Below are 27,551 nucleotides of genomic sequence, written 5' to 3'. Positions count from 1 at the left end.
CACGATGACAGATCATCTATTGCATCCGGAAATAAACCACACAGGAGAAACCAGTCATTACTATTTCTTGCTCTTCCTTACATGATTACAACACCAAAGCGTGGTCTGTGCTCAAATCAGAACACCCAGCTGATAGCCCTTGTTACATGGGGACATCCAGGACCTCAGGCGGGAACATATTTTTCAGTTAATTATTTAGAAGCCACTCCTAGGAGGTGCAGCAGCAGGGCGTACTTCCTCATATGCCCAGAAACTTGGGTGCATGTCCGAGTACAAGCCAGCATTTCTGTAATTCAACACTTGGCCTGCAGGTGGCAACATCTCTTCAGCAATGACCAACCACAAGGAATACTGCAGGAAACATTTAATGGGCCAAGGAATAAGGGGTTTTGTTTTTTAAAAAAAATCAAATCAATATATTTCCAGTAAGCAATTTCCACCTTTGCATATTTTCATATAGTATTTTGCTCTTTTTCTATTTACAGTGCTAGGTACATAGTGGCTTTTTAACAAATACATACTTACGAATTGACCAGTTGGTTGAAGAGAACCAAGATTTGCCTGAGGCACGGTTAAGTACAGGATGAAACAGAAGGAAAGAAACTAGGGATTGCTGAATGTGCATGGAAAAACATTTTCCTTTCTGGTTAATAATTTGCCTGGAAGGACAGGGGGAATGCATTTGAAAGTTTCCAAAAGATCTTTCTCCAAGAGCAAATCATTATTAATCTAATTCTTTAAAAACAAAGAAACAAAAAAAATAAAACAGTAATCTTGCTTTTATCAACCTTCCCCCTCATTTCAAAGTCCATCCTACATACATATTAGATAAGTTATTTGCAGGTTTATGCAGCTTTCTACATGTTTAAAGATTTTACATTTAGACTCCGATTTATTTAGATGCATTGATTCTGAAGCCTCCCCCCTCCGTCCCCCCCTAAACTCCGAAGAGACTGGCTGAAGCCATCAAAGTCCACCCGCCCCTGAGGCAGGACCACTGAGGTTAGTTTCATCAGGCAGGTCTGAGCACAGAGCAGTGGACACGAGCCAGCAACACTCCTCTTCCCCAGGGACCTGCGCCTCACGGGACTTCCCCTGCAGCCACCTGACTCTCTCTCAGACTGGGCTCCTCACTCGGTTTTCCAAGCAGCAGAGAATCAGCACCTTTCATACCACCCATGTCCCTGAGCACCCCGATCCTACAGTGACCCCTTTCTGGGGAGACCAACAGACTCAGGAAGCTTTGGAGGGTGTTCTAGAGGGAGAAGAGCTGGGTAGACTGTCCATGGGTGAGGGACACACACAGCCCCAGCCTCATAGAGGGTGGTGGTTTTCCACAAAAGCGATGGATGTTTCAGCTTCACCCCTGATGACTCGGGGCCAACCAATGGCTATTGGCCATGTCACAGGCCCAGGCCCCCATCTTCCAGGGTTCATGGTCACACTGCTTCACCGGGTAAAGCCTCTGCAGGGAGAGGTGGAGTAAGGCCACCAAAGCAGGATCAGCTGGAGGGAGTGGTCTGTGAGCCCACGGACCAGCAGGGCCGCCGTAGCCAGAGGGAGCTGCCTCCCTGTTCAATCAAGAGAAGATAGTGAAGGAGCCAGGGCCGCCTTCATCCACTCCCTGACTTGCCCTGCATCCTCTGGGAGAGCTCTCCATGTCCCTGCTGCCCCAGCTCCCAGCCAGGGCCCAGAGCCCTACGTACCTAAGCAGGCGGGATGCAGGGGGAAGGTGAGGGTTGCATCACCCTCATAGGTCTGAGGCTGTAGATGGGTGAGCTCGCCTGAGGAGGGGAGTGAGCGGGTGATCCCACAGCCAGGGCCCAACCTCAGGAAAGGTGATACTGTGGGGTGGAGTGTGCCATGTACCCAGAGCTGCTGCCCTAGGTCTTTCTTCCTGCCTCACAATGTGGTCAACGCGAGGGCCCTCGACTGAGGGATGTCTGTGGGTCGCTGAAGCAAAGAGAGGGTGAGGAAGCCCCCCAGGAAGCAAGGGTCAAGGTGGGGAGGGGAGGCCTTCACACACCAGGACCGGCAGGTGGCGAGTCACAGAGAGGTAGAGTGGGCACGACAGAGAGCTGTGGGCCTGCCCACCTCACTCCCCAACCGAGAAAACAAGCCTCCACATGCAACCAGGCCTCTTCCTGGCCTCATCCTGACAGCCGGGCAGCACCCAGCTGGGGCCTGCACGGGCCTGGCATAGACCCAAGGGCAGGGTCTGGGGTAGGGGTGGTAAGGGAGGTGGCATCCCTGTCCTCTGAGGGTGAGGCGCAGGCCCAGAGGAGAGCTGAGAGAAGCCAGGTAGTCAGCCTCCCCCTGCACGTCTTCCCAGCCCCACCCAGGAAAGACCCGGGAGGCCGGGAGGACAGCCATCACTTTCCTCCCCGAGGAAGAGGCAGCGCTGAGGATGGTCCGGGCTGGGTCACCATGATGTGGTAGATGGATTCCCGGAAGCGCTGGTCTCGGCTCAGCCGCTTGGCCACCTCCTTCAGCTCCTCTATGTTGTTGGCTTCCAGCTGGGAGGTCATGAAGGACTGGGACGGCTTCACTGGGGAGACGATGGCCCCACCGCTGGTGAAGTCCTTCCTCCACAAGGCGGGCCCTGCCCCCAATCCCAGCCCACAGCCCCTTCCCACCCACGGCTCCCCTAACCCTGGGAAAAGCCCAAGGCTAGTGGGGCAGGGTCAAGGCCACACTGTCCGGCCTCAGAGCTGGGCCAGCCCTCCCACCCTGCCCTCTTCCCTCGTGTCACTGCGGCCTGTGACCATCCCCACCCCACGGGGCACACAGACGCCCACACTCACTGTCGTTCCAGGAGGTGGTGGACCGGCGCCGGTGGAAACGGCAGCTCTTGATGCGGCGCGTGGCCGCCTTGTGGATGTACACGGAGTTCTTCATGATGACCGGCATCTTGGCCTCCAGCTCGGCGTTCCGAATGCACTCCTCGAAGAACCCTGCGCCCAAGTTCACTGCGTTTCCCTCCCGCCGGCCTGCCCCGCCCCGCCCCGCCCCGCCCCGCCCAGGATCCAGGTGCCAGGAATCGAGAAACCCTTAGAGCCCATCCTTTGGGAGACCAGAGCCACCTGCTGGAGGGGGCAGAACTGCAGGCTTTCTCTCCTGCCCCCTCCCCAGGTCCAACAGCTGAAAGGGAAGCAGCATCAAGAAGATGCTGGCAGGCAGGAACCTGGAGACACTCCATGAATATCTAGACCCGTGGTCGGCAAACTGCGGCTCGCGAGCCACATGCGGCTCTTTGGCCCCTTGAGTGTGGCTCTTCCTAAGCCTTAGGAGTACCGTAATTAAGTTAATAACAATGTACCTACCTATATAGTTTAAGTTTAAAAAATTTGGCTCTCTATTCTTTCTTTTTTTTTTTTAAATATATTTTATTGATTTTTTACAGAGAGGAAGGGAGAGAGAGAGTTAGAAATATCGATGAGAGAGAAACATCGATTAGCTGCCTCCTGCACATCTTCTACTGGGGATGTGCCCGCAACCCAGGTACATGCCCTTGACCGGAATCGAACCGGGGACCTTTCAGTCCGCAGGCCGACGCTCTATCCACTGAGCCAAACCGGTTTCGGCTGGCTCTCAAATGAAATTTCAATCGTTGTACTGTTGATATTTGGCTCTGTTGACTAATGAGTTTGCCGACCACTGATAGACCATCTAATGCACACCAGGCCCTGTGTGGGGGCGCTAGCCCTTGTCCAGGCTCCACAGGCTGAGGGGACACCGAGGGCAGAGCTTACTTTTCAGATGGCTCACGTCAGCCCGCATCCTCTCCTCCTTCTCCTTGTTCCGCACCTTGGAGTTGAGGCCTTGTTCCAGGCTCCTCAAGGCCGCCTCGGCCTCCCGCAGACGTCTCTCCAGGTCCATACGGACCTTCACCTCGGCCTGAAGGGAGAGGGAAGGAGAGATGTGGGGTTCTGGGGGGCAGTTGCCATCTCCCCTGGAAGCCTTGCCTGATCACCCCTGACTCGAGTGGGCTTTCTCGCCTTTGGACGTGGGTGGAAGTCACTACCTCCTGCCTCCTGTCTTACACCCTTGCCCAGACGGCCTGGACTCCACCCCACACCCAGCAATGGTGCCCCACAGAAGTGGCAGGCCCACTGCTTCCCCTCGTGGCTCCATCCCTGCCCCTGGCTGGTCAGGTGGGCAGAGATGATTCAGGTAGTTGCTGGTGAAGTGCAGGGACGTGAGGGGAGTCCCCAGGTGAGGGGAAGCACCTTGAGCTCCTGCTCGGCCTGCTGCTTCTGTGCTGTCAGCTCCTGCAGCGAGTTCTGCAGCGCCTGGGACTGGCTGGAGTAGAACTCACGCTCCTCCTCCAGGGCCCGTGAGCGCTCCTCGTTCTCCTTCATCCTGCCCGGGAAAGGCACTCAGTCAGGGCTCACTCACCAAAGGGGGTTTCCACTGGGAGGACAGCCCCTCAGAGAGAACTGGCTGAAGAAATCTGAGGCCCAGGCTGCAGGAGCCCCCAAACATTCTGGGTGCTGTCACCCAGGTGATGAGGGGAGCAGTGTGGTCAGGTGAGGGGAGCCCGTCTTACAGTCAGAAAACCTGAGTCCTGGGTCCAGGTCTTGCTGGTTCTGTGACCTCAGGAAAGTCCTAGAACTCTCAAGGCTCAGTGTCCTTGTCTGTAAAAGGGATCTAAGAGGACCTTCCCAGCAGGCCACAAAGCACTGTTATACGGACCTAGTGACTGTCTGTATCGCTCACACCTTTGCAAGAGATAATGATCCAGTCAGTTCTGGCTAGTGAAGGTTCTCTTCCCATTTGCCTGGTGGGAAAACTGAGTCCTGGGCAGAAGGGAGTGAGTGACCTATCTGGGCAATGGCAACTAGAACCCGAAAGTCCAGGTGTCCAGTTCAAGGAAATTACCGATCCCCAAAGCCCATCATGGACCCATGGGTCCAGGGCTCCTCACCGCTTCTCTGCCAGGAGCTTCTCTTCCAAGAGCTGCTGCATCTTCCCCTCGATCTGCCTCAGGTTGCTATGGAGACCCCCACTGGGAGAGGGCTGCTCGCTCTGATTGGCCAGTGTCTCCAGTTGGTTCTCATTCTCCTCCAGCATTTCCAGGGTTTTCTTCTTCTCTATGGAGAGCTCCTGGCATGGAGGGATGGGAAGAAGAGAGAGAAGGAAGAGAAAGAGCCTAATTTAGGTTCCCCACCATGGTTTCCCTCACCTGCCTTCCAATTTCAGGGAGTGGTGCCCTCCACTCTCAGTCCTGTATGAGGGACACCTGGAATGTCTCCATTCTTCTCTTGAGGTAAAAGGCCAACCAAGATCTCCTTCCTCACAACATGGCAAGGTTACCCCTCCATCGAGGGAGTCAGCGAGGAGCCCAATGAGGCTTCCAGGGGAAGTGACCCAACTATAACCAGGGGGCACCAAGACCCAAGGGCACCATGACTCTCTGGGGTTCTTGTTCCTCCAGCAGCAAGTGAAGGAATGTGTTGGGGACACGTGAAAAACACCCAACAGGACCAGACTAAGAGCTGGTTTATGTTCTCCCCATTTATCAGACTGGGATCTTGCATATCCCGGAAATTCTGGAGTTGAAACCATTCAAGGGAACCACCTCCTATGATATGAAATGGAGAAAGATAAACAAATAAAGGCACCACAAACAAAGCCCCAGTCAGCGGAGAGAGAAGAGAAACCCTTGCAGTCTGCCAGGCAGTTCACTAATTCAGTAAACGTTGAGATCCCCCTGACATGCCAAGCTCACTTTAAGTGCTGGGCTTGCAAAGACCTTAAGACACTGCCTAGTGAAGCTCACAGTTTAGAAAACACAGCCTCGCGTGTTCAGTGCCATAACAAAGTGCTGTGGGAGCCCAGAGCTCAGAGCAAATTCCTGCTACGCAGAGGCAGGGAAGCTTGACCAGCGTGATGTCCACGCCTGTCTGCACCTGAGAAGGATGAAAGAGTTCTCCAGGCAAAAAAGAGGTGAAAGGACATGTGTAGAAGGGACCGTATGGGCAAAGGTGTGGAGGATGAGAGCACTTGCTTTCCGGGGGGCATGTGAATAGGGGGCGGTGTCTGCTCTGGGTGTGGAAGGGCAGCAGAGGGCAACAGTGGAGGAGAGGCTGGGGCCAGAGTCTGCACTTGCATGCCATCCTGGAGAGTTGGCTCTTTGTCCTTGACACATGCCACCTTCCCCCCCAGTTTCTGTGGTATCAAATGGAGGTGACCTGGCAGCCGATTTCCCTTCCTGCTCAATTTCACCCGGATCAGCTCAATGAATGAGCCACAAGAAGGAAGTGGTGGGCGGCCCGCCTCCCATCCTGATCAATCCTCCATCTGTAAAAGAATGTAAGCACTGAAGAAGGTGGATTTCCTGAGGCCATGGTCATAGCAAGGGCAAACTTGAGTCGGCTAGAGTTCCCAAACGTCCACAGAGAAGAGTCCCTTAGGTCAGTGCCCTTTGGCGCCCTGTTACCCTTGCAGATGGCTCAGTAACTAGGGAAACAGTTAGAAAAAACAGTATCCCGCGGCCTCACCAACCAGCCCGCCAGCGGCCCCTCACCTCCAGCGTCTGCTGCAAGGACTCTGTGAAGTGCCTCAGCTCCTTTTTCTCTTGCTCCACACCCTTGAGGCATCTTGCAGTCAGTTCTAGCTCCCTGTGGGGACACAGGGTATGAGTATGGCGGCCTCACCCCTCCTAGTCCCCTCTGTACCTAGAATAGCTTGTTTCACCTCCCAATAAGGCTCAGTGGGGTCCTGGGAAGGCCAGTCCCTCCGCATGGCTGGGTCCTGCCAGCAGATGTAGGGACCCCGGGCTGAAAGGAGATCCCCGCCAAGTGGGGTGGAAGTCACTTGCTCTCGATACTCATGCATTTGTCAGTGGGGTAAACCCAGGGGCACCCACAGGCAGAGAAGCACCGGGGGAACATAGGGGTCTCACCCTGTCGTCCCTGCTAGAACCCACACACTGACAGGGGACGTGGCAGAGGCCTTTCTCTGGGGTGACAAACGCTTGCTGCTTTCTTAACGAGCCTGGGCCACCTCAGGCCTTTACACCTGGTCTCCCCTCCTCCTGCTTGGAATGCCTTTCGCTTTCTCCTGCCCAATTTTTCAAATCCATCTTCAAGGCCCAGCTCAGTCCAATCTCCGCTCAAGCCCATCAGGATTATGCATATATCTTAGTTCCTGGAACACAGGGCTGCCCCGAGCCTCCGAGCACTTGGTTATATGTTATTGTGCTGATGTTTCCCGGGTGTCAGTCTGGTTTTCCCCACCACATCTTCAGGGAGAGGACTAGTCTTCTACTCCAGGGTCTGGCACGATTCTGAAAGTGAGCAGGTGTTTGGCTACTGACTTGCTAAGATTCTCTGAGCTTCTCTCTCTCTCAGTTTTATGTCAAATGACTTCCTTTGTAAGATTGTTGCAAGGAAAGTCTTTCTGGGCTATCACTAATGATTGATAGTGATGAGGATAATCATACCACCATCACCGTCCCCAGAGCAGGGGTCCCCACATTCCTGAATAGGCTGCATCAGAATGACCTGGGGGCTTCTTAAAAATATAGAGACCTGGGCTCTACCTTTAACTCTAATTCTGTTAAATGATCATAATGTGCAACTGGTTTGTACCCCATGCACAGGACTAAAGATCCCAAGGGATATCACTAGCCAGAAGGTGAAGGGATTGTGCAAGAGAGACAGGGAATGTTGGGAATCTTGGCTAATGGCACCTCCAGACCAGCTTGTCCTGTCTGCCCCGGGAAAGGAAGGGTTGACAGCGGCAGGAGGGCTTGTTGCTTGGGGGAGGCCTGTCTGCACCCGCCCAGGCCTCATGCCTCAGTGGGCAGAAGTGGCCCATTTGTGTGGGAACTACAGCTTTTTCTGGGCACACCCCGAGGCCTGGAGCATTGGGAAGATAGACCAAACCAAGTCATCAAGTAGAGAGGACCTCCTGGGCGGGGGCCTCCCCAGGGCTGACTAGGAGCGCAGTTCCTGATGCCGTACTAGCCCAGATGCACCGCCCTCCCGCGGCACCACCACCACCTCTTGATCTGCTCCTGCTCCATTCTCAGCTCCTGCACCACCTCCTCAAACTGCTGCTTCTCAGCCTCCAGCACCTGGTTAAGGCGCTCGAGCTCCTGAAGAGAATAGAGAGAAGCAAGAGTCACCGGCAGCAAAGGGAACCCCCACTCTAACCCAGGGGACCCTCTGGGATTCAGCACAGCCTGGGGCATGCGCTGGACCAAACGTGAAATTGAGTCCTGCTGAGCCCTGGTCCCCTCAATGACACAGTCTCCAAACCAAAACCTGTGATGACCTGGGCTCACTCAGCAAGCTGAAGGCAGGGTTTAGAAATGATCCCAGCATTGTTTCCTGTGACTGGACCGATGATAATTCTAGATGGCACTCACACCCTAAGGCACATTGTCTGGCCCTCAAGTCCCGGAGGATAGAGTGGGGAGTATGTATTTCCTTTAAAGATCTTTGAAGTGACATCTATTAGAAGTGGCAAAGAGAAGCCATTCCCACCCCAAAAGTCATTATTTTTTCTCACAGCATCTTCGAAGCAATGAGCACAGGTGGCTGCAGGCTCCCCTCTACTCAGCTCCAAGGGATCAGAAGAGCCAGAAGCCCAGGACACTCTGGCCCCAGGGGCCCAACCAGTCCCTCCAGGAATGCTGGCGCAAGGGTGTTTCCATCAAGCATGTGGCCTCAGGGCTCCTGTTTTCTGACTTCCGATGGCAGCGGGTGTTGGGGGTACAATTCAAGTGAAGCCTGGCTGGAACAAAGCCTGTTTGTGATGACTGCTTTGCTCCTCCACATTTCACACTGGAAGGATATTACTTCAGATCCACTTCCTTTCTCATCTTCTAGCTCCAAATGATACTCTCATTTTTCACCCAGGGGCTTTGTTCTCAAGGGGCTTTGTTCTCAAGGATCATGGAAACCCCACCAAGGAGTGGGGCTGGCTGGTGGGAGAAGTTGCCATTGGCTTTGAGAGATACAGAAAGGAAAGGGAAGATCTGATTCCAAACCCCAAGCCCTCCTTTCCTAAGCTTCTTACCCAAAGAAGTTTTTCTTTCTGATCATTGTCTCTCTTGGTGTGGCTCACTGATGGTCACCATGAGGGCTGCTCACTGGCATTCTGATGCCCCTCTGGGCACACCGCACAGCCACAGTGTACCTGCAAAAGCTGGGCGGGCCCATGGGACTGGCTAAGGCCAATGGAATGTGAGCAGAAGTATGTCCCTTCCAGACAGATGCCTTTAAGAGACAGGGCCTGACACGCTATGTTCCCTTTCCCGCTCCATGGTAGCCACTGTTGCTGCAAACGATGGAGGCTTGATTAGCCTGGATCCCTGAGAGGAGATGTGGAGCAGAGCCCCCAGCTGACCCAGGTAGCTGAGTGAGAAATAGATGGTCACCGTTCAAAGCCACCAATATTTTGGAGATTTGTGTCATTGCAGTAGACACAGCCATATATAGACATAATATAAATATAATTAAAATTTTATGCTTGTAAACCTCCCCCCCTTTTTAATGAAAGAAAAGTTCAGAGTTTCAAAAAGTTTGAAAAACCTCTATTTTGAATCATCCTCAGTAGCTGACACTTGGTACTGCTAGTCATGATAAACTCCCTGTGGCCTCTGCCTGCTGTGGGAGGGCTGTTCAGGGGGTCGGGGAAGTCATAGGCTGCAAGCATCCCTGAGTTTAGACCTGAAAAACCACCAGGGAAGCTAGCTGGCCCTAATAGGCACCCGGCTCTTGTAGGCACCTGGCTTCTGATGGTACAGAAGAGGTCACCCAGGACCCAGCTGGAGGATGCCACCCACACCCTTGGTTTCTTCTCCCTGGAGAGCCCCTTTCTCCAGGACTCTGACTTACAAATATTTCCCTGTACTTACCACGACACTGGGATATCTTTTTATATATAAATATATTTTTATTGATTTCAGAGAGGAAGGGAGAGCGATATAGAGATAGAAACATCAATGATGAGAGAGAATCATTGATGAGCTGCCTCCTGCACGGGCCCTACTGGGGGTTGAGACCACAACCCGGGCATGTGCCCTTGACCGGAATTGAACCTGGGATGCTTCAGTCCACAGGCTGATGCTCTATCCACTGAGCCAAACCAGCCAGGGCTGGGATATCTTTAGTAATTGCAAATGGCAGAAAGTAAATTATTAAAATGCCATGAAAATGTCCACACACTGCTAATAAGAGTGTACTGGTAAATAGGTACAAAGTTTCTGAAAAGCAATTTGGCAATAGGCATCAGGAGTCTTTTTTCCCCTAAGGGAATGTGTTTCCAGGAAACTAGCTCATCTAATCGCGAGTCTTAAAGGTTTTTGCCCTTTGCATCAGTAATTCCACCTACAGGAATCTATCCTAAAGATATTAGTCCAGTTGGTGTTACTCAGTGGTGAGCATTGACCTATGAACCAGGAAGTCACGGTTTGATTCCTGGTCAGGGCACATCCCCAGAGTGGGGCATGCAGGAGGCAGCTGATCAATGATAATCATTTATCATTGATGTTTCTACCTCTCTCTCCCTCTCCCTTCCTCTCTGAAGTCAATAAAAAAATATATATATTTTTAAAAGAAATAATTAGAGGCCCTGGCTGGGTAGCTCAGTTGGTGAGAGAGTTTCCCAATACAACAAGGTTGCAGGTTTGATCCCCAGTCAGAGCACATGCAAAAATCAACCAATGAATTTATAAATAAGTGGAATAACAAATCAATGTTTCTTTCTCTCTCTCATCAATAAATAAAAATAATTTTAAAAGAAATAATTATAAAAGTAGATCAGGATTGATGTATAAGGTTGTTCACTGTGGTGTAATTTATAATAGTGAAAACAGCCGAGATGTCCAGAAATAGAAGATTAATTAAATGAAACATCACGTATTAATGAATCAGTACATGGTCACTACAACAGATGTTTTCAAAGAATGCTGAATGACATGAAAAATTGCTGGATGTACAATGTTAATAAAGGTATAATGAAAAAGCAGGCCATAAAACGGAATATCTGATATGATCCTATTAAGCTTAAGATATATATAGACACACACAATACATTTTTAAAAGACTGAAAAGAAACACAGAGAAGTTGACAGAAGCTGTCTGTCAATGGTGAGATTAAGGATAAGTTTGTTTTCCACAAAGAGCATGATTTCTACCATTAGTAAAAGGTTATGTATTAAAGAGGAAAAAGAAAGACACTCTCTGTCCCGGCTGCTCACTTCTTTTCCACCTTTCATTTCCCCTGTACGGCTCCTAAATGAAGCTGATGCCCAGGTGCAGCCCGAGAATGCTGATTAGAGTGAAACCCCCAACCTATAAACTCGGAGTATCCAGAACCTTTTGTTCCTGCAGCCCAGGATGGCATGAGTGTTTGTAGCGACCTTGCCACAGCTGAGGTCAGCCAAGACCTGCTTCAGCGAAAGCCTTTCTCCATCATACAGTGTTTTTTCTGACTCTTGGGCCTGACTTAAGTTGCAGGAGTGTAAGGTTGGAAAGAAGTCACTGGATGGCAAATCCCAGCTCAATGAAAGAAAGAACTTTCAAATAACGGAGCCATAATGCAAAGGTAACGGTCACAGGATCAGGATCAATATCCATCAGGAAGGTCAGCAAAGAGCCTCACCTTGAAGTGGAGGTATTTTCCGACTCCAAGAGACTGTGTTCTGACTGGAGCACCTCAGGTAGCGAGAACCCTGCCTGACTGCCCCTCAGCACTTCTGATTTCCCATGAGCCTGCCCATGTGCAAGGCTGAGCACTCACAGTTCGGCCAAAAAAGAAAAAATAGGCAGGCTGCCCTCCTCCGGGGAGTGAGAGAGATAAGGACACAAAGAGCCAGGGACACCAGAGGGACCTGGGACTCAGAAAGAACATGGTCTTCTGGCCCTGGGCAGATGAGCCCAGGTTGGCTGCCCCTGCACTCTCTGCTCATGCCCTTTCTGCTACATGGAAGGTGTCAGGGCTGCACCATCTCACAGCACACATCTGCATGGGCCTTGCCAGTTCACCAAGCACTCCCTGCTTTCTACTTCATTGAGCCTCACGGCGACCCAGGAACTAGGTAGGCACAGCCATTACTGTTATCAGAGCATCACAGATGGAGAAACTGAAGGTCCGAGAGACTAACTTGTCCCAGGCCATACAGTCAGTGGTAGAGTTGAAACTCGATGTCCGACTGGCATGGCTCAGTGGTTGAGTGTTGGCCTATGAACCAGGAGGTCATGGTTCGATTCCTGGTCAGGGCACATACCTTGGTTGCGGGCTCCATCCCCAATGGGGGGTGTGCAGGAGGCAGCCAATTAATGAATCTCTCTCATCATCGATGTTTCTATCTCTCTATTCCTCTCCCTTCCTCTCTGAAATCAATAAAAATATATTTTAAAAAAACACAAAACAGTCCTAACCGGTTTGGCTCAGTGGACTGAGCATCAGCCTGCGGACTCAAGGGTCCCAAGTTCGATTCTGGCCAAGAGCATGTACCTTGGATGCGGGCACATACCCAGTAGGGAGTGTGCAGGAAGCAGCTGATCGATGTTTCTCTCTCATCGATGTTTCTAACTCTCTATCCCTCTCCCTTCCTCTCTGTAAAAAATCAATAAAATATATTTTAAAAAAAACACAAAACAAACAAACAAACAAAAACACCTCGAATCTGGGTCTCCTGATCCCACACCTTTAGGCCAAGCAGCCTCTCAGAGCCCAGAGAATCTCCATCTCATCACTGGGCCATTGTCCCAAATGCCTTTTTAAGTGGCACAAGGCACACCCAGACAATCTCCGTGACCTGGAGTGGACAGGGGAAAGGTGCAGGGGACAGGCAGATCCATTATATGGATGATTAAGTGAAGGAAGGAAAAACCTTGACAGAAGGACTCAGTGAGTTCTGTTCCTGATCTGGAGCAGGCAGCTGACCCGGACTGCGAGCCGGGGCACAGTCCTCTCCCTCCGGCCTGCCCAGAGCAGCCTTCACCTCGGGAACCAGCTGGGCCCCGAGTGAGGCTCACTCACATTCTGTACCCAAAACCCAGGGAGTTCACAGCTGATAGGCTTATAGGCTTCCCTCCTTCAGCTGCTATGGCTTTAAGCGAGGCCTGTGTGCAGTGGGTCCCCACTGTCCTCATTTCCTGGCTAAAGACCTAGATAGAGTGTCTAAATTTTCCTGCGGCTGACTGCTGCCCCAGATTTAGCCTCTCTGATGGATAAGTCTGTCTCTCTCCCTGCCAGTGGCTGTGTCTGTCACTTCATCCCATCCCCTGGCTTCCTGAGTTACCTGTCTTTAAATCGCTGATAATCCACCAGAAGGCTCACTTCTCAAAATGTACAGAACGGCATGGAAAAACTCTGCGGCGGAACCTAGAATGAGAACCTGGAGACACCGAGGCCCAACTGCTGTTGTCACCATGCCAGTCCTCAAACCCATGCGATCTGAACACAAAGCCTCAACAGGTTTTGATTTGGGAGTTTTGTTTGTTTGGATTTGGATTTTTTTTTAATCCTTACCCGAGGATATTTTTCCATTGATTTTTAAGAGAGAGTGGGAGGGAGGGATGGGGGGAGAGAGAGAGAAAGAGAGAAAGAAAACTCAATGGAAGAGAGGCACATTAATTTGGTTGCCTCCTGTACCTGCCCCGAGCAGGGCAGGGGATCGAACCTGCAACCCAGGTACGCACCCTTGACTGGGAATCGAACCTGTGACCCTTCAGAGCACAGGCTATGCTCTACTCACTGAGCCACATTGGCCAGGGTGAATTTAGATTTTTTTACTGTTGTTAATTGACAACATGATTCTGAAGTCCAGCTGAAAGAATAAATGGGCAAAAATAGCGGATAAAATTTTGGAAGAAAAATGAGGGTGAATTGTCCTACTGGATTAGTCAAGATGTAATGTAAAATAAAAAAAAACAAAAAATGCTCATTTATTGTTAAAGGGTATTCTTTAGGAAGAAAAAGGCCCTAACCAGTTTGGCTAGGTGGATAGAGTAGGCCTGCAGACTGAAGGGTCCCAGGTTTGATTCCGGTCAAGGGCATGTACCTTGGTTGTGGGGACAACCCCAGTAGGGGGTGTGCTGGAGGCAACTGATCCATGTTTCTGACTCTCTATCCCTTTCCCTTCCTCTCTGTAAAAAATCAATAAAATATATTAAAAAAATAAAAAGAAAAAAGATAAAAATATGAATAATAAAATGGCAATAAATACATATCTATCAACAATTACTTTAAATGCAAATGGATTAAATGTTCCAACCAAAAGATGTATACTAGTAGAGGCTGAATGGATAATAAAACAAGACCCTTACATATACTGTCTACAAGAGACTCACTTAAGATTGAAAAATATACACAGACTGAAAGTAAAGGGATGGAAAAGTATATTACATGAAAATAGAAACAAACAAACAGCTGGGGTAGCAATACTTCCACCAGACAAAATAGACTTTAAGACAAAGAGACAAAGGAGGACCCAGCAATTCCACTTCTGAGTATTTATCCGAAGAAACCCAAAACACTAAATCAAAAAGATATACATCCATATGTTCATTGCAGCATTACTTACAATAGCCAAGCTATGGAAGCAACCTAAGTGTCCATCAATAGATGACTGGATAAAGAGGAAGTAGTGTACATATACAGTGGAATATGATTCAGCCATAAAAAAAGAATAAACCCTTGCCATCTGCAACAACATGGATGGACCTAGAGGTTACTGTGCTGAAATAAGTCAGACAGAGGAAGACAAATGCCATATAATTTCACTTATATGTAGAATCTAAAAAAAATAAATCAATAAATAAAAAAGCAGAATAGAAGCAAACTCATAGAGGGAGAGAACATTTTGTCGGTTGCCAGATGGGAGCGTGTTGTGGGGATGGGTAAGAAGGTGAAGGGATTAAGAAGTACAAATTGGTAGTTACAGAATGGTCACAGGGCTGTAAAGTACAGCATAGTGAATATAGTTAATAATACTGTAATAAGTATGTATGGTGTCAGACGAGTACTAGACTTATTGGGGTGATCACTTCGTTATCTAATGTCTAATCACTGGGTTGTACACATGAAACTAGTATAATATTGTATGTCAACTATAATTGAAAAATAAAAAATTATTTAAAGTTAAAAACATGTTCATTCACTGAGTCACTCCACAAACATTTATGAAGCACTCGGCCTGGGCCAGGGACTGGGAATGTCTGGGGTATAATGGGGACATGACTGTACGGCCTGTTTCAGAGACCAGTAAGGGGAGGCTGGGAAGGGTGAGGAGTAAGCAAGAGTCAGGTCGAGAGACAGGCGCTGAGCCAAGGCTGATGGCCCAGCCCTGTGACTGGCCTGGGAGAGGACAAGGAGAGGCAACTGGGCAAAGAGCAGTGGCCTCCCTCTGTGGGTTCTCTGGGCAAGCACCCTGCAGCTTTGGGCCTCAGGCAATTCACGTGCAAGGTGGGCCCATAATTAATAACAACTGATTGTAATACTAACAAACACAGATATTCATTAAGCACACATTATGTGCCAAACATTTTATTTTATTATTTATTTATTATTATTATTTTTTTAATCCTCACCGAGGACATGCTTAGAGAGAGGAAGGGAAAGAGAGAGAGAGAGAGGAGGAGAGAGAGGAAAATTGATGTGAGAAACATTGATTGGTTGCCTTTGTACATGTCCTGTCTGGGACCTGAACAACCTTTCGGTGCACAGGATGATGCTCAATCAGCTGAGCTACTCTGGCCAGGCAATGTACCAAGCATTTTATATTTAACATCTCACTTAATCCTCACAACATCCCTAATAAGATCAGTTCTATTATCCCCATTGTTTTACTTTGTTTTTTAATATATTTTTATTGATTTCAGAGAGGAAGGGAGAGGAAGAGAGAGATAGAAACATTAATGATGAGAGAGAATCATTGATCGGCTGCCTCCTGTACGCCCTACACTGGGATCAAGCTCAAAACCTGGGCATGTTTCCTGACCAGGAATCGAACTGTGACCTCCTGGTTCATAGGTTGATGCTCAACCACTGAGCTATACCAGCCGGGCTTCTATCCCCATTGTTCGCGTGAGAATATTGATGTTCAGAGAGGTTAGGTAACTTGCCCAAGGTCACACAGCTAGAAGTGGTGAAGGTCCAATACACAGCCAACCTGGATCCAGAGCCCCCACTGCTAACCACCACCCTACTCTGCCTTCTGGGGGGAAGTAATAATTCCTCAGAACAAGCAAGACCCAATGATGCACGGAGATCCCAAATGAAGTGGACTTTACCGGCTCCCCACCCTGAAATGAAGCAAGGGGCTCCTTCACCCCATAAGGCTGCCTCAAGCCAATGCTTGGTCCCCTCAGGACTTGCATTATCGACACTTTGAGAATGAAGGAATCCCTGAGATCATCCAACCCAATCACTCTTAAGGTGCCAGAACCCCCCCATGACTCATAGAGGCCACCCAGCCTCCTGTGACTATCATCAACGGCAAGCAGCTCATTACCTACCGACGCAGCTAATAACATTCGGGTGGCTCTTTCTCTAGCAGGTGGCCACCTCCCCCTTTACTTTCCTCTCCAGGATGTCACCAGAAGACATACACTCCCTGCCAAGAAGCTACGGCAAGTTTCAAGCACTGTCATCTCACTGGCCTCCCTGCTCTGCGGTCAGATTTTCCAGCCAGTTCTCTGGGTGCACAGCTTCCCCCATCACCCCCGAATGCCAGGAACATGAGCCAGGACACCTTGGCTGTGCAGGGGTCCACGGACAGGGCAGGGGTGGGAAAGGGCGGCAATTCTGAGCGGCCTCCGTGGGCGCCTACCTCTCTCTGCTCCCTCTGCAGGCAGAGTTCCTCCGTCTCTTCCATCAGTTTGTCTGCCAAAGAGAACACACACACCCTCAGGAAAAGCCCACTCCAGACCCGGTCCTGAGGGGCTGATGGCGCGGTCACCTCCGTCACCCCCGGCATCTCCCACGGAAGAGGTCAGCACAGCCGCACCAGCCCAGCCAAAGGGTGGGGCCAGCTCCTGGGGTGGGAGCTGCATCCCTCCCTCCTGTCACTGTCCCTGCATTGCGCATTCACAAGTCAAGGGCAGCCTTGTCCTTGGAAGCTCAATGGAGTCTCTGCACTCGTGTCTGCCTCGTGGGGAAGGGCAGTCCTGGGGGTTGATAGGTTTGGAGCAGGCAAAGGGGAACCAGTGTTGGGGCCCCAAGTGTCTAAGGAGGAGGCAAGGAAGAGGGTCCCAGGACAAGGACCGAACCTCAGACTCAACTTCTTCTTTCCCAAACAGCATGCTAACCAGCCAGTCAGGGCACAAGGGCCTGGAATCTTCTGGTCAGGTTTAAAGTGCGCTGGGGTGTGAGAGCTGGAGGCAAGCCGGGGATCTGGGGTCCAGGGCAAGGCAACCACATCGACTCCATTTATGGAGCCCTTACTGCGTGCCTGACAGTGCTTACAGGCATTTTCTCACGTAACCCATCCCCACACCAACTCCAACAGCCAGGGACTGTTTCTGTCCCCATTTCAGGGAAGAGGAAATTGAGGCTTAGAGAGGCTGTGCTGCCTGAAGACATACACAGCTGGTCGATAAGTGACAAAGCTGGGCCCAGAGCCCAGGTCCCAAACCACCAGGCTCTCCTACCTCCTGTCATGCTGGCCAACAGGACATTGATTATAAAGCTCTCCAGGCTCTAAGCTAGTGTCTGGCTCCTCGGAGCCCGCTAAGCCCCACTCAAGACACCCCCCTGGGTCCTCCAACAGCCCCTGGCCCTGAAGTGCTACCATCAGGGAGCGTCAGCCCAGCCCGTCCCTCCAGCCAACCTAAATACTCCTGCTTCTCCTTGGCCAACTGCAGCCCCTGGGCCTCCAGGCTCTTGATCATGGCCTCTCCCAGCTGGGCGTTCTTCCAAGTCCTGGGGAGGGAGGGCAGATGGGACAGAGGAGAGAAGAGGAAGAAACACAAAATCGTGAAAACAGAAGGGTAGAGGAGAAAGAGAATGTGCGTGTTTTGTACTCGCCCATCCCTTCTCTCCAGGATCCCAGCTCTCATCCACCCTGGCACCCCTGGCTCTGGGCATGCCACCAGCAGGGATCAGTTTCAGTCCCCGGAGGCTGGCCCAGGCTGCAAAGTGGGCCACCGTGGGCTGGGCCAGCAGCACTTTTTGAGCAAAGAAGAGATTGCTTCCTGGCTGCCTTCGACAGCACTGAATGCCCACCATCCGGCGCAGGGCCTGGCCCGGGGCACGCACTCAGTGTTATCTGTTGAACTAGAAGCATGACCCAGCTTGAACAGGCAGGCGCCAGGACCGGGGTTTACGTGTGAATGAACTGTGTTGGGCTGGAGGTTTCTGTGACGTGGACCCTGATAGCAAAGCTCTGGTCTGTGCTAGGATTCATGCTGGGCCTGGGGAGCTGACATGGGGGTTGGGAGGCAGCCAAGTCCTACTGGTGATGCTGGATTCACTCTGAGAATGGGAGACAAATGGAGTCCACGTCTGCTACCTGTGGCCCTAGGCAAGCAGAGCTCCCTTTGCTCAAAGCTCACTTAGGAGACCCCTCACAGATGCTCTTGTCCACCCTACCCAACTCCCACAGCCCTGTCCTCAAGGAGGCCCAGGCATTTTCCTCCCCACCCTGCCCTCTCCTGGGGCCCTCAGTGCCCGCCGGGACCCCAGCAGAGAGAGCGAGAGGGGTCAGTCCAGCCCACACCCCTTCCCCTTCTGGAACTCAGGCTGCCCTCCTGCTGGGAGCACTTACACCTTCCCCGACTCCTGCAGCATCTCCAGCCACTGCGCCTGCTCAAATTCAGACTCCGCTGCCAGCAAGATGTTCCCCTGCCAGGAAGAGGGGCCACGGTGCACCTGAGAGAAGGCCGCTCTGAGGTCACAGAGGCCGCCCCAGGCCTCTGCAAGCCCAGTGCTGCTCCCCCCACCCCGCAATCCTATGGCACTGACACCCCTCCCAGGCCAGGCCAATGGAGGGGTTGCCCCCAGGCACCCGGAGGATCCCAGAGAAGCTGCTGGGATGAGAGCTTTACTCACATGGAAGTCCTGGTGGGAGATTTTCATGGCATAGGGCATGCTGGGCTCTTCCTTGGCCTCCACCAGGCAGCCCCCCAGAGGGATGACGCCCTGAGAAAGAACCAGAACAGGCAGCTCTGAACCAGAACAGGAAGCTCTCACCCCGCCCAGCCCAGGTCACTCAAGGCCTGTGGGAGCCCTTAGCCAAAGCCAGGTCCTGCTGAGGGCCCAGAAAGGAGAGGCAGGGCGGGGCAGGCTCCTGGGCACAGGAGGTTGGGGGCCCAGCCCAGGACGGGCAGGGGGTCTTGTGCCCCAAGAAGGATTAGTCCTTCAGACTCTGTTAGACAACAGACCACAGTCCTTCACCCTAACACCCTCCCTCAGTGTTCTACTGGCCCTCCCCACTGTGGCCCTGGGGAGAGGCCCCCTCACCTTAGGATGTATATTGAAGTGTTTATTGGTTTCAAAGCTCTTTTTTTCACTTTCAGAGTAGTAAAGAAGAAAGCTCTCTTTGATGATGAAAAACCTATAGCAGGTGGTGAAGAAAGAGAGACAACCAGGAGAGAAGGGTGAGGATTCTTGGGACAACAAGAGCATCCTTGGGGGCCCTGCACTCACATGGGGAGTCCAGGGGGCTACCAAGACTCAACCTCACCAACCCAGTTCCACATCTGGGCAAAGGCCTCAGCTGGCCAGCTGCCTGCTGCCCTAGGCAGCCCGATCCTCGCGCTAGTGGGCAGCTGAAGTGGGAAGCCCTCAGGGCTGGCTCCTCCATCCCTCTTGAGCCACCACCCTCAGCACAGGAGGGCACCTGTGGTACTTCCTCGTGGGTACCCTCAGCCCCCAAGCCATTGTCTCAAGTCCCTTAGGGTCCATCCCAGGAGGGGCAGGGGTGGGGGGTGGCGGGGGGGAGAAGACACAAGATTCCAAGCTGGGTCTTTTGACAAGTGATCATGAAGGCTGGCGATCAAATGACTGTGGGAACCAAGCTCTGGGGCCAGGCCTGCAAGCCTGTACGTCACATCTGCACTCCTTTCTCTCCACAGCCTCCTTCTGGGACCCAGGTCTAGCTTAGGATCTCTGGGCCCCTGGTGCTTTCTGACTGTTGGGAAGACGACAGCCTTGATGCCCATATCTGGAGCACTTGGACCCACCTGGGGACCCTCGCAGGACTAATGACCGGAGCTGACTAAGCCCCGGGGCTCAGGGACACCCAGGGTGGCTGGCCCCTTCCCCCCAGGGTCCCTGCTAGCGCCACTGGTGAAGTGATGGGCCCGGGAGAGCTGGGAGCAGTGGTCAGCTGGAGCATGCTCAGATGGGCTCACACCAGCCAACAGTGTGACTCTCCTCTGCTCTGAGTTCAGTGACTTTGTGTTGGTAGCTTGATATCAGTCACAGTGGGAGTATTTACACCAGGAAAACCACCAGGTGCTACAAAGCACTGTCCCACCCACGCCACCCCACGCGAGCCCGCTGTTAACCACTGACCAGCACACCTCTTGTGAGGAGCTTGGAACGTTGCTGGTGGGCATGATGAGGTCAGTGACTCTCTGAAGATTCCCCCGGCCCTGTGATCTTTCCTGAGGCCACAGCTCCTGCGGGGAGGGTCCCGGGACTGCCAACAGCCGCCATCTCGCCTCCCCCAGGAAAGTGAAGCACACTTTGTCCTCTGGTGTGTCTCACGCCCACCCATGTTCTCTATTTGCACTCACCCTCCCGGCCCAGCCAGACACCAAATGGAGCTGCGGACCTCAGAGGTGACCTTTTTACCCCTAGTGGGGAAAGAGCACATGAATACCACCCTCTGCAGGATGGCGAGAACATTCAGGGCCCTCCAGCACCTGACCCTTGTCCATTCTCAGCTTTCCCTCCACTTCTGCCTTTCAGTCTCTGCTCAGCCAGACACCGAGCTCACTGCTTCCCACCTCACTACGTCCTGCATGATCCTGCAAAGACCATGCTCTTCTCCCTGGAATGCCCTCCCTCTCGCTCTTCATCTGGCTGAGCCCCTCACCCTTGGTGACCAGCCCAGCCCGCACTGCCGTCTGAGCTCCTTCTGCACTTGCTGATTGGGCTGCGCACTGGCACTTAGAGCCCCTGCCACACCCCGTGTGCCCATCTTGTCCCAAGGACCATGGTGGGCTCCTGGAGGGCAGGCTATGCCCCCTCAGTCCTGTGAGCTGATAGATGTTTCTAGGGAACGTCAGTCATTAAGAACACAGATTTGGCATCACACAGACCTGCCATTTCCCACCTGGGGGGCCCTGGGCAAGTAAGCTCACTCTCTGAGCTTCAGTTTATTTGCCTGTAGAATGGGGGCGACGATACCGACCACATCGGATTATTGTGTGGATCAAATGAGATTGTGCTTATCATTCTACCATCTTGTAGAGGCTCTAGGACAGGACTGAGTGATGCATCCCCGTGGTCTGAACACATATCACCCACAGTGAAGTGTGAACCCAGCAGCACAAGTAGCCTCCTGGGGGTCCTTCTCCTCCCCTTCAATACTGTTATGGACTGAACTATATCCCCTCCCCCAATCCATATGTTGAAGCTCTAACTTCCAATGTATGTCTGGAGATGGAGTCTTTAGGAGGTACAGTAAGTCATCACTTACTGTCATTGATAGGTTTTGCAACTTTAAGCAAAATGACATGTAACAAGTCAATTTCACCTACTATAATAAGGTTAAGTGAGGTCAAAAGAGTGGGGCCACAATCTGACAGAATCGTAGCCTTATAAGAAGAGGAAGCAGCCTTAGTCGATTTGGCTCAGTGGATAGAGCATAGGCCCGTGACTGAAGGGTCCCGGGTTTGATTCTGGTCAAGGGCACGTACCTGGGTTGTAGGCTCGATCCCCAGCCCTGGTCTGGGGCACATGCCAGAGGCAACCAATCAATGTTTCTCTCTCTCTGCCTCTCCCCCTTCCTTCCACTCTCTCTAAAAATCAATGGGAAAGTATCGGGTGAGGATTAACAAACAAAGAAAATTAAATAAAGAAGAGGAAGCATTCTGTCTTTCTCAGTCACAAGAAGACACAGTGAGAAGGCAGACGTCTGCAAGCCAGGAAGCAGATCCTTACCAGAGCCTGACTTTGCTGGCACCTGACCTTGGACTTCTAGCCTCCAGAACAGCGAGGAAATGAATTTCTGTGGTTTCACTGAACAGTTTAACAGATGTTGACGTCTATGGTATTTTGCTATGGGAGCCCGAGCTGACGAAGACAAATACCTTCTTGCTATCCCGACTTCTGGAGCCTCCTCCCCACTCAGGGCAAAGCACCGTGCCAGGGACTTGGGTTGGGGGTGGCAGGCAGATGATCACTAGACACATGGGCAGAGAGAGAACACGGGCTCTGGAGTCCAGTGATCTCCCCGCCTCAGCCACAGCCTCAGGCAAGCTCCCAGGCTGGCTGAGTCATCCTTCCCAAGCTCCTCTATAAAATAGGGGTGCAAATCTCTCTCATGGGGCTGCTGGGAAGATTCATTCATTGATTTAACGAACGAGCCCTGCAGAGTTGGGCTGGCTGTGCAAGGGCTGGAGATAGTCACCGTTAATTTAGGTGTTCTCCTGTACCGGCTGCCGTGCTAAATGCTCTATAAGTATCAGAGTATTTGATCTATGTAACTCTCTTGGAAGGTAGGGCTTCTTGTTCCCATTTTACAGAGGAGAAAATTGAGGCTTAGAGGTTAAGGAATGTGTGCAAGGTCACACAGCTAGGGCAGAGATGGAGCTGAGATTGGCACCCACGGCAAGAGTCCCTGCTCCTACTCCGCACATCACAGTCTGCTTCCTCCCTCATGTTGGCACCTGGGCAAGAAACAGATGGACCAGAGGGGGTAGGTATCAAGCCTGGGGTAGTCAGGGTCAGAGCTCTGCCACTTACCAGCAGTGTGACCAGGGCAAGTGACCTAATCTCCCTAGGCCTCAGGCCCCTCAGTGTAATTTGAGGATAATAATAGTACCTATTGCTCCTAGGATTGTCCAAATAATTAAATGAGCTTGTTCACATAAAGTCTCAGAACACTGCGTGACATATGGTAAATATCCCATACCTTTGACTTTTATTAGTACTATTATTATCCATTATTACTAGGTCCAGTGTCTGCTGCAGCCTCCCCTGACCTTTCTCATTTGTGCACACACAGTTCCTACCGGCGGGAGCTCTTGGCTCCAGCCCAGCTGGCCAGCTTCCTGTCCCCCAAACACACAGCACTTTCCCTGCCCAACTCCAGTCCTGGGCAAGGCTCTGTCTTAGCCCCAGCTCTTAGGACTCTCCTTGTCTGCTCCATGGGGCTGTGGTAAAGGCTGGAGAGTGTGTGTGAGGTAAGGGGTCCGTGTCAACCTTGGCTGCCTCCTCTCTCTAGCCTTAAAAAATGGTATTTTCACCTCTAGATTAAGGAGCATTTACAGGTGCCAAGACACACACTTTGCTAAGTGTTTTATTGACATTATCTTATGTAAATCTCTCACAATAACTCTAAAGATGGAGATATTTGTTTTCAAGTTTTACTGATGAGGAAACTGAGAGGCACAGAGAGATTAAGCAACAGTAAGCGGCAGGCTGGGAACTCGGTCTGCTGACAAGCCCACGTTCTCTGTGTTGTCCTAGGTGATGCCTGGTCCTCCTCGTCCCCTGGCCCTGCTGTGACTGCAAGCTTCTGGTCGGCTCTGGTCAGAGAGCACGAAGGAATCACATGGCACAGCCAGGTGCTCGGCTAGGCCCTCGGCTTGAGGATTCCCTGCCCTCAAGGAGCTCATAGTCAAATGAGGGAGAGAGAGAGAGTGAATAGAAATCAATAATCTAAAAAGTAACTAATGTTTACTGAGCTCTTTCTTTGTGCCAGGCCCTGTTCTGGTAGCATCATGATGCATGTTAACTCATTCATCCCTCACATGACCTGGGTGAGGTAATGAGCACACAGCTGGTAAGTGGGGAGCTGGGGCAATTATAAATGTTTACTGCAAGACTGTAAAGAGCCAGGGTACCCAAAGGCACCGTAAAGCACCAGGACACACTGTGACATTGTAAAACACCCAGTACCTGGTGACATTATAAAAGTACCCAGACAGGGGCACTGATACCCTGAGACACTGTAAGTTTGGATGAGATACAGGAAGAGTGCAGACCAGGAGGAATGAATGGTTTAGGTGTCTGGCCAAGGGAATTCTGAGAGGAGGGTTTTGAAGAATGAATAGGAGTATCTTAGGAGTAAGTGGAAGGGGAAGATGCATTCCAGACAGAAGGAACAGATGGGGGTCTGGGGGTGCAGCCACCGGCTCCATGGTTCCCCTGGCACTTAGGGGATACTGTGAATCAGCTCCCTGAGGCAGGGACCTACCAACGCCCCACAAGAGTGAGCAGTTGCTGGGCTGCACACAGGACCCACGGGCCACCTTACACCGGGGGGAAGGAGGGACAGGAGTGCAGATGAGTTCACCTATGTGCTGGACCAGCCCTCCATGGGGCTGACACTGGCCGAGGCTGGGAGGCTCAGTCCTTTCCTCCTTGCCCCTGAGCTGCCCAGGTTTTTGCCAACAGCACCTGTGTCTCGGCTGCTCACAGAGTAAGTGGAGGTCAGCATCAACCTTACCCTCTAAACACCTCTCCCTGATTCTCTATCTCTGAGAAGTAATGTTTTTGATTCCTTTCTCCTCTTGTTGCTCATGGGGAAAAAAGCTGGCCCTTTAGCTCAAGGGCATTTTCCCAGCCCAGAAAGGCTGCTTCAGTGGCAGGGACTGGAGGCCCTGAGACAGACCTGAGCAGCGGAAGAGGTTTTATGAAACCCAGCTGGTCACAGCTGGCTCCATCCTGCCCATCCCTTATTTATGCAGCCCAGGAGCCTTTCCAGGCCCCCTCCCCTCAGCTGCCCAGCGAGGGCATCGATCGCCCTAATGGCCCAGCTCTGCGGTTAGGGCCTGAGCTGCCCCCTCCCCAAGCCTTCCTGTGGCCGCTAATTAGCGGAGGTCTAGAGACTCCATTTCACAAATGGGGAACTGGGGCCCAGGGGGCTCTGCTGGGAAGTGAGGGGTCTAAGCGTAGCACCATGCTTCTCCCACCCCCAGACTCTCTCTGGTTGGCTCTGTTGCTGACCCAAGGCTACTAAACCATGTGTGTGTGCATTTCCACAAGTAGGAACATGGACAGAGGCCAGAGTGGGCAGAAGGGATGTTAGTTCTTTCCTGAGCCCCAGAGGAAGGGGAGTCTGCACAGTGGCAGCTCTAGAATTCTTAGACCAGATGGTTTTTGAGTGGCTGTTGGGATACTGAGGGAAATTCTTGGGGTGGCGGGTGCAACAGCTCTCCAAGCCCTCCCTGGCTTCACTACTGTGCTTTTAGCCAGGAGCCTTGTCCCTGACACCGCCCAGCCCTGGAATCAACTCTGGGTGCCGGAGCCAGGTCCCCACATCGTGGGTGAAGAGGGGTCAGGGACATACCCTGGAGGGTCTCAGGCTCCTAACATTCACTAAGGATGAAATCAGGTGAAAATGCCTGGCAGGAGAAGTCTTGGATGACAAGACCAAGAAGCAATACCAAGGACAACAGCCAGACCCAATGGAGGAGCGTTGGCCGCCTGGAGCAACAGAGGCAGAGGAGAGAGGGTAGGGGGCGTGCTGCTGATGGTATCTGAACCTACAAGCATCTTTCTGCCCCCACTGGAGTGCCCTGGTAGAGACAAGGCTGCTCCTGACCCGACCCCATGGGGCAGACAGCTCAGACAGCACAATGCTGGAAGCCCCTCCCAAGATGCTCCCCGGGCTGCCCCAGGCCTCCAATTAGGGGATCAAAGAGAAGCTTAACTTTGCAGGAACTCAAGGAGCCTATATCCCACTAAATCCCAGCAAGAAGCCTGGCAGGGCTAATAAAAGTGTGTGCGTGAAACCAGCCACGTAAACTGTGAAACACCACCCACAGCTCCATTTGTTCTGTGGTCTTGTAGAAATATTAAATTATTCATCAAAATAGGACATCAGAACCACCACGACCACATCCCCGTGATCTGCGGTCCTGGGGACATTAGCGGCCCCCGCGCAGGGGCTGACTCATGCTGTGGGATGGGAAAGAGCATTTGGCAGGGAGCTGGGTCAGGGTCGAGTTCTATAGGCCACTGCAGTATCAATCTCAGGTCTGAGATTGCCTTGAAGGGGGAAACTGTCCAGAAGATGGTCCATTGCTCCCAACCGACATACCTTTCAGGCCCATTCCTAAGTGGAAAGTGGCTGCGTCTGGGGCATGGCCTCTGAGTTGGGGACCAGGAAGCTAGTGCCCAAAGACTAAGGCTGCTCTGACCCCCACCACACCTTCCAAGGGATCAGTCCTTCTGATGGGACCATCCACCGCTCCCTCCGCCCCTGCCTCGGCTTAGTCCCTCCTTCAGTTCCAGCTCCTCTGCCTGAGGGGCTGGAATCTCTCTCTCTCTCTCTCTCTCTCTCTCTCTCTCTCTCTCTCTCTCTCGTTAATCCTCATCCGAGGATATCCCCCCACTCCCCAGTGTTTTTTAGAGAGAGTGGAAGGGGGGAGGGGAGGCTACAGAAGAGAGAGAGAAACATGAAGTGAGAGAGACGCATGGATTGGTTGCCTCCCACAGGGGCCCTAACCAGGCCGGGGGATGAACCTGCAACCCAGGTACCTGCCCTTGACTGGAATCAAACCCCCGACGCTCTAACCACCGAGAAACACTTGCCAGGGCTGGGATCTCTTTTCCCACGGCCCAGGTTTTATTTTAAAAAAATTATTTCAATGTCTAGTTGGAGGGGTTGCCAACATCAGCTCGTCCAGGCTGGGCACAGATCCTTCCTGGCCCTTCGGCCCTCCCTGAGTGTCAGAAGCGCCCTCAGTGTGCCCGGGTAGGGGGCAGGCAGAGGTGGGAGGTAGGGCACCCCGAGGCACCTCCGAGCCCGCTCTGCGGCCGGGGGAGGGGTGCTGTGAAGACGGCGGAATTGGCCGAGGGGCCCCAGGAGGCTACCCCTGGCTGGAGCCGGAGCTTCTCCTTCCGCAGCAGAGTCTGCTCGGCTCCTACCCCGGCTGCGAACTCTTTCCGCCCACACCAGCCTCCCCCGCAGACTGAATCCCTTCCACGGAGAACCCCCACCGCCCCGGGCCAGCGGTCCCCCCAGCTCCACCAGCCCCGGGGAAAGGGACGGATCCAGCCTGGGACCCACAACTCCCAGGGCAGCCGGCTTAGAGGGAAATGGGGCGAGGCCAAGGTCACAAAGGGAGGCGAGGCAGCACGGTGATGAAGGGGGTGGTAGGGAGTCCGAGGCCCTGAGCCCTGGGATCCCTCCCCGGCGGTCCTCGCGCGGCGCGGGAGGCGCACTCACCGCCGGGACCACTTGGCGGACGGCCGCCCGAAGGGCCGCTTCCACAGCACGCCGTACAGCTGCACTTTGGTGCTGATGTCCAGCGCGTCCGAGTCAGCCTGCTCCAGGGACGGCGAGGGCGACACCGAGTTGGACTTGGAAGTGAACATCCTGCCTCAGCGGGGCTGCCCCCGGCCCGGCCCGGCCCACCCACTCCCCGAGCCGGCAGGGACGCTGGGCTCCAGACCAGGGCGGG

At 52.5% G+C, this 27,551-nt stretch overlaps 1 protein-coding gene across 6 annotated transcripts; it reads right to left on the bottom strand.

Moving 5' to 3' along the window:
• Window positions 1–27,551, bottom strand: PLEKHD1 (pleckstrin homology and coiled-coil domain containing D1). Of its 6 annotated transcripts, none has more exons than XM_023755868.1 (13): window positions 27,317–27,547; window positions 19,426–19,519; window positions 19,015–19,104; window positions 18,731–18,834; window positions 17,795–17,886; window positions 16,796–16,848; window positions 8,010–8,104; window positions 6,530–6,623; window positions 4,928–5,106; window positions 4,230–4,362; window positions 3,753–3,897; window positions 2,805–2,954; window positions 1–2,543 (listed from the first exon to the last, which is right to left on the bottom strand). In XM_023755868.1, exons 1-13 carry the CDS (start codon window positions 27,463–27,465, stop codon window positions 2,047–2,049), a joined length of 1,875 nt encoding a protein of 624 aa, XP_023611636.1. In that variant the 5' UTR covers window positions 27,466–27,547; the 3' UTR covers window positions 1–2,046. The 6 variants fall into 6 exon arrangements, with proteins under 6 accessions (XP_023611636.1, XP_023611637.1, XP_023611638.1 ...); XM_023755869.1 differs by having other exon boundaries at window positions 18,731–18,807; XM_006091018.3 differs by having other exon boundaries at window positions 2,237–2,548; window positions 27,317–27,543.

The sequence above is a fragment of the Myotis lucifugus genome, unplaced genomic scaffold (assembly GCF_000147115.1).
Source record: "Myotis lucifugus unplaced genomic scaffold, Myoluc2.0 scaffold_85, whole genome shotgun sequence".
Lineage (NCBI taxonomy): Eukaryota > Metazoa > Chordata > Mammalia > Chiroptera > Vespertilionidae > Myotis > Myotis lucifugus.
Note: the sequence above shows the minus strand (reverse complement) of the source record. Positions and strands in the feature narration are given on the sequence as shown.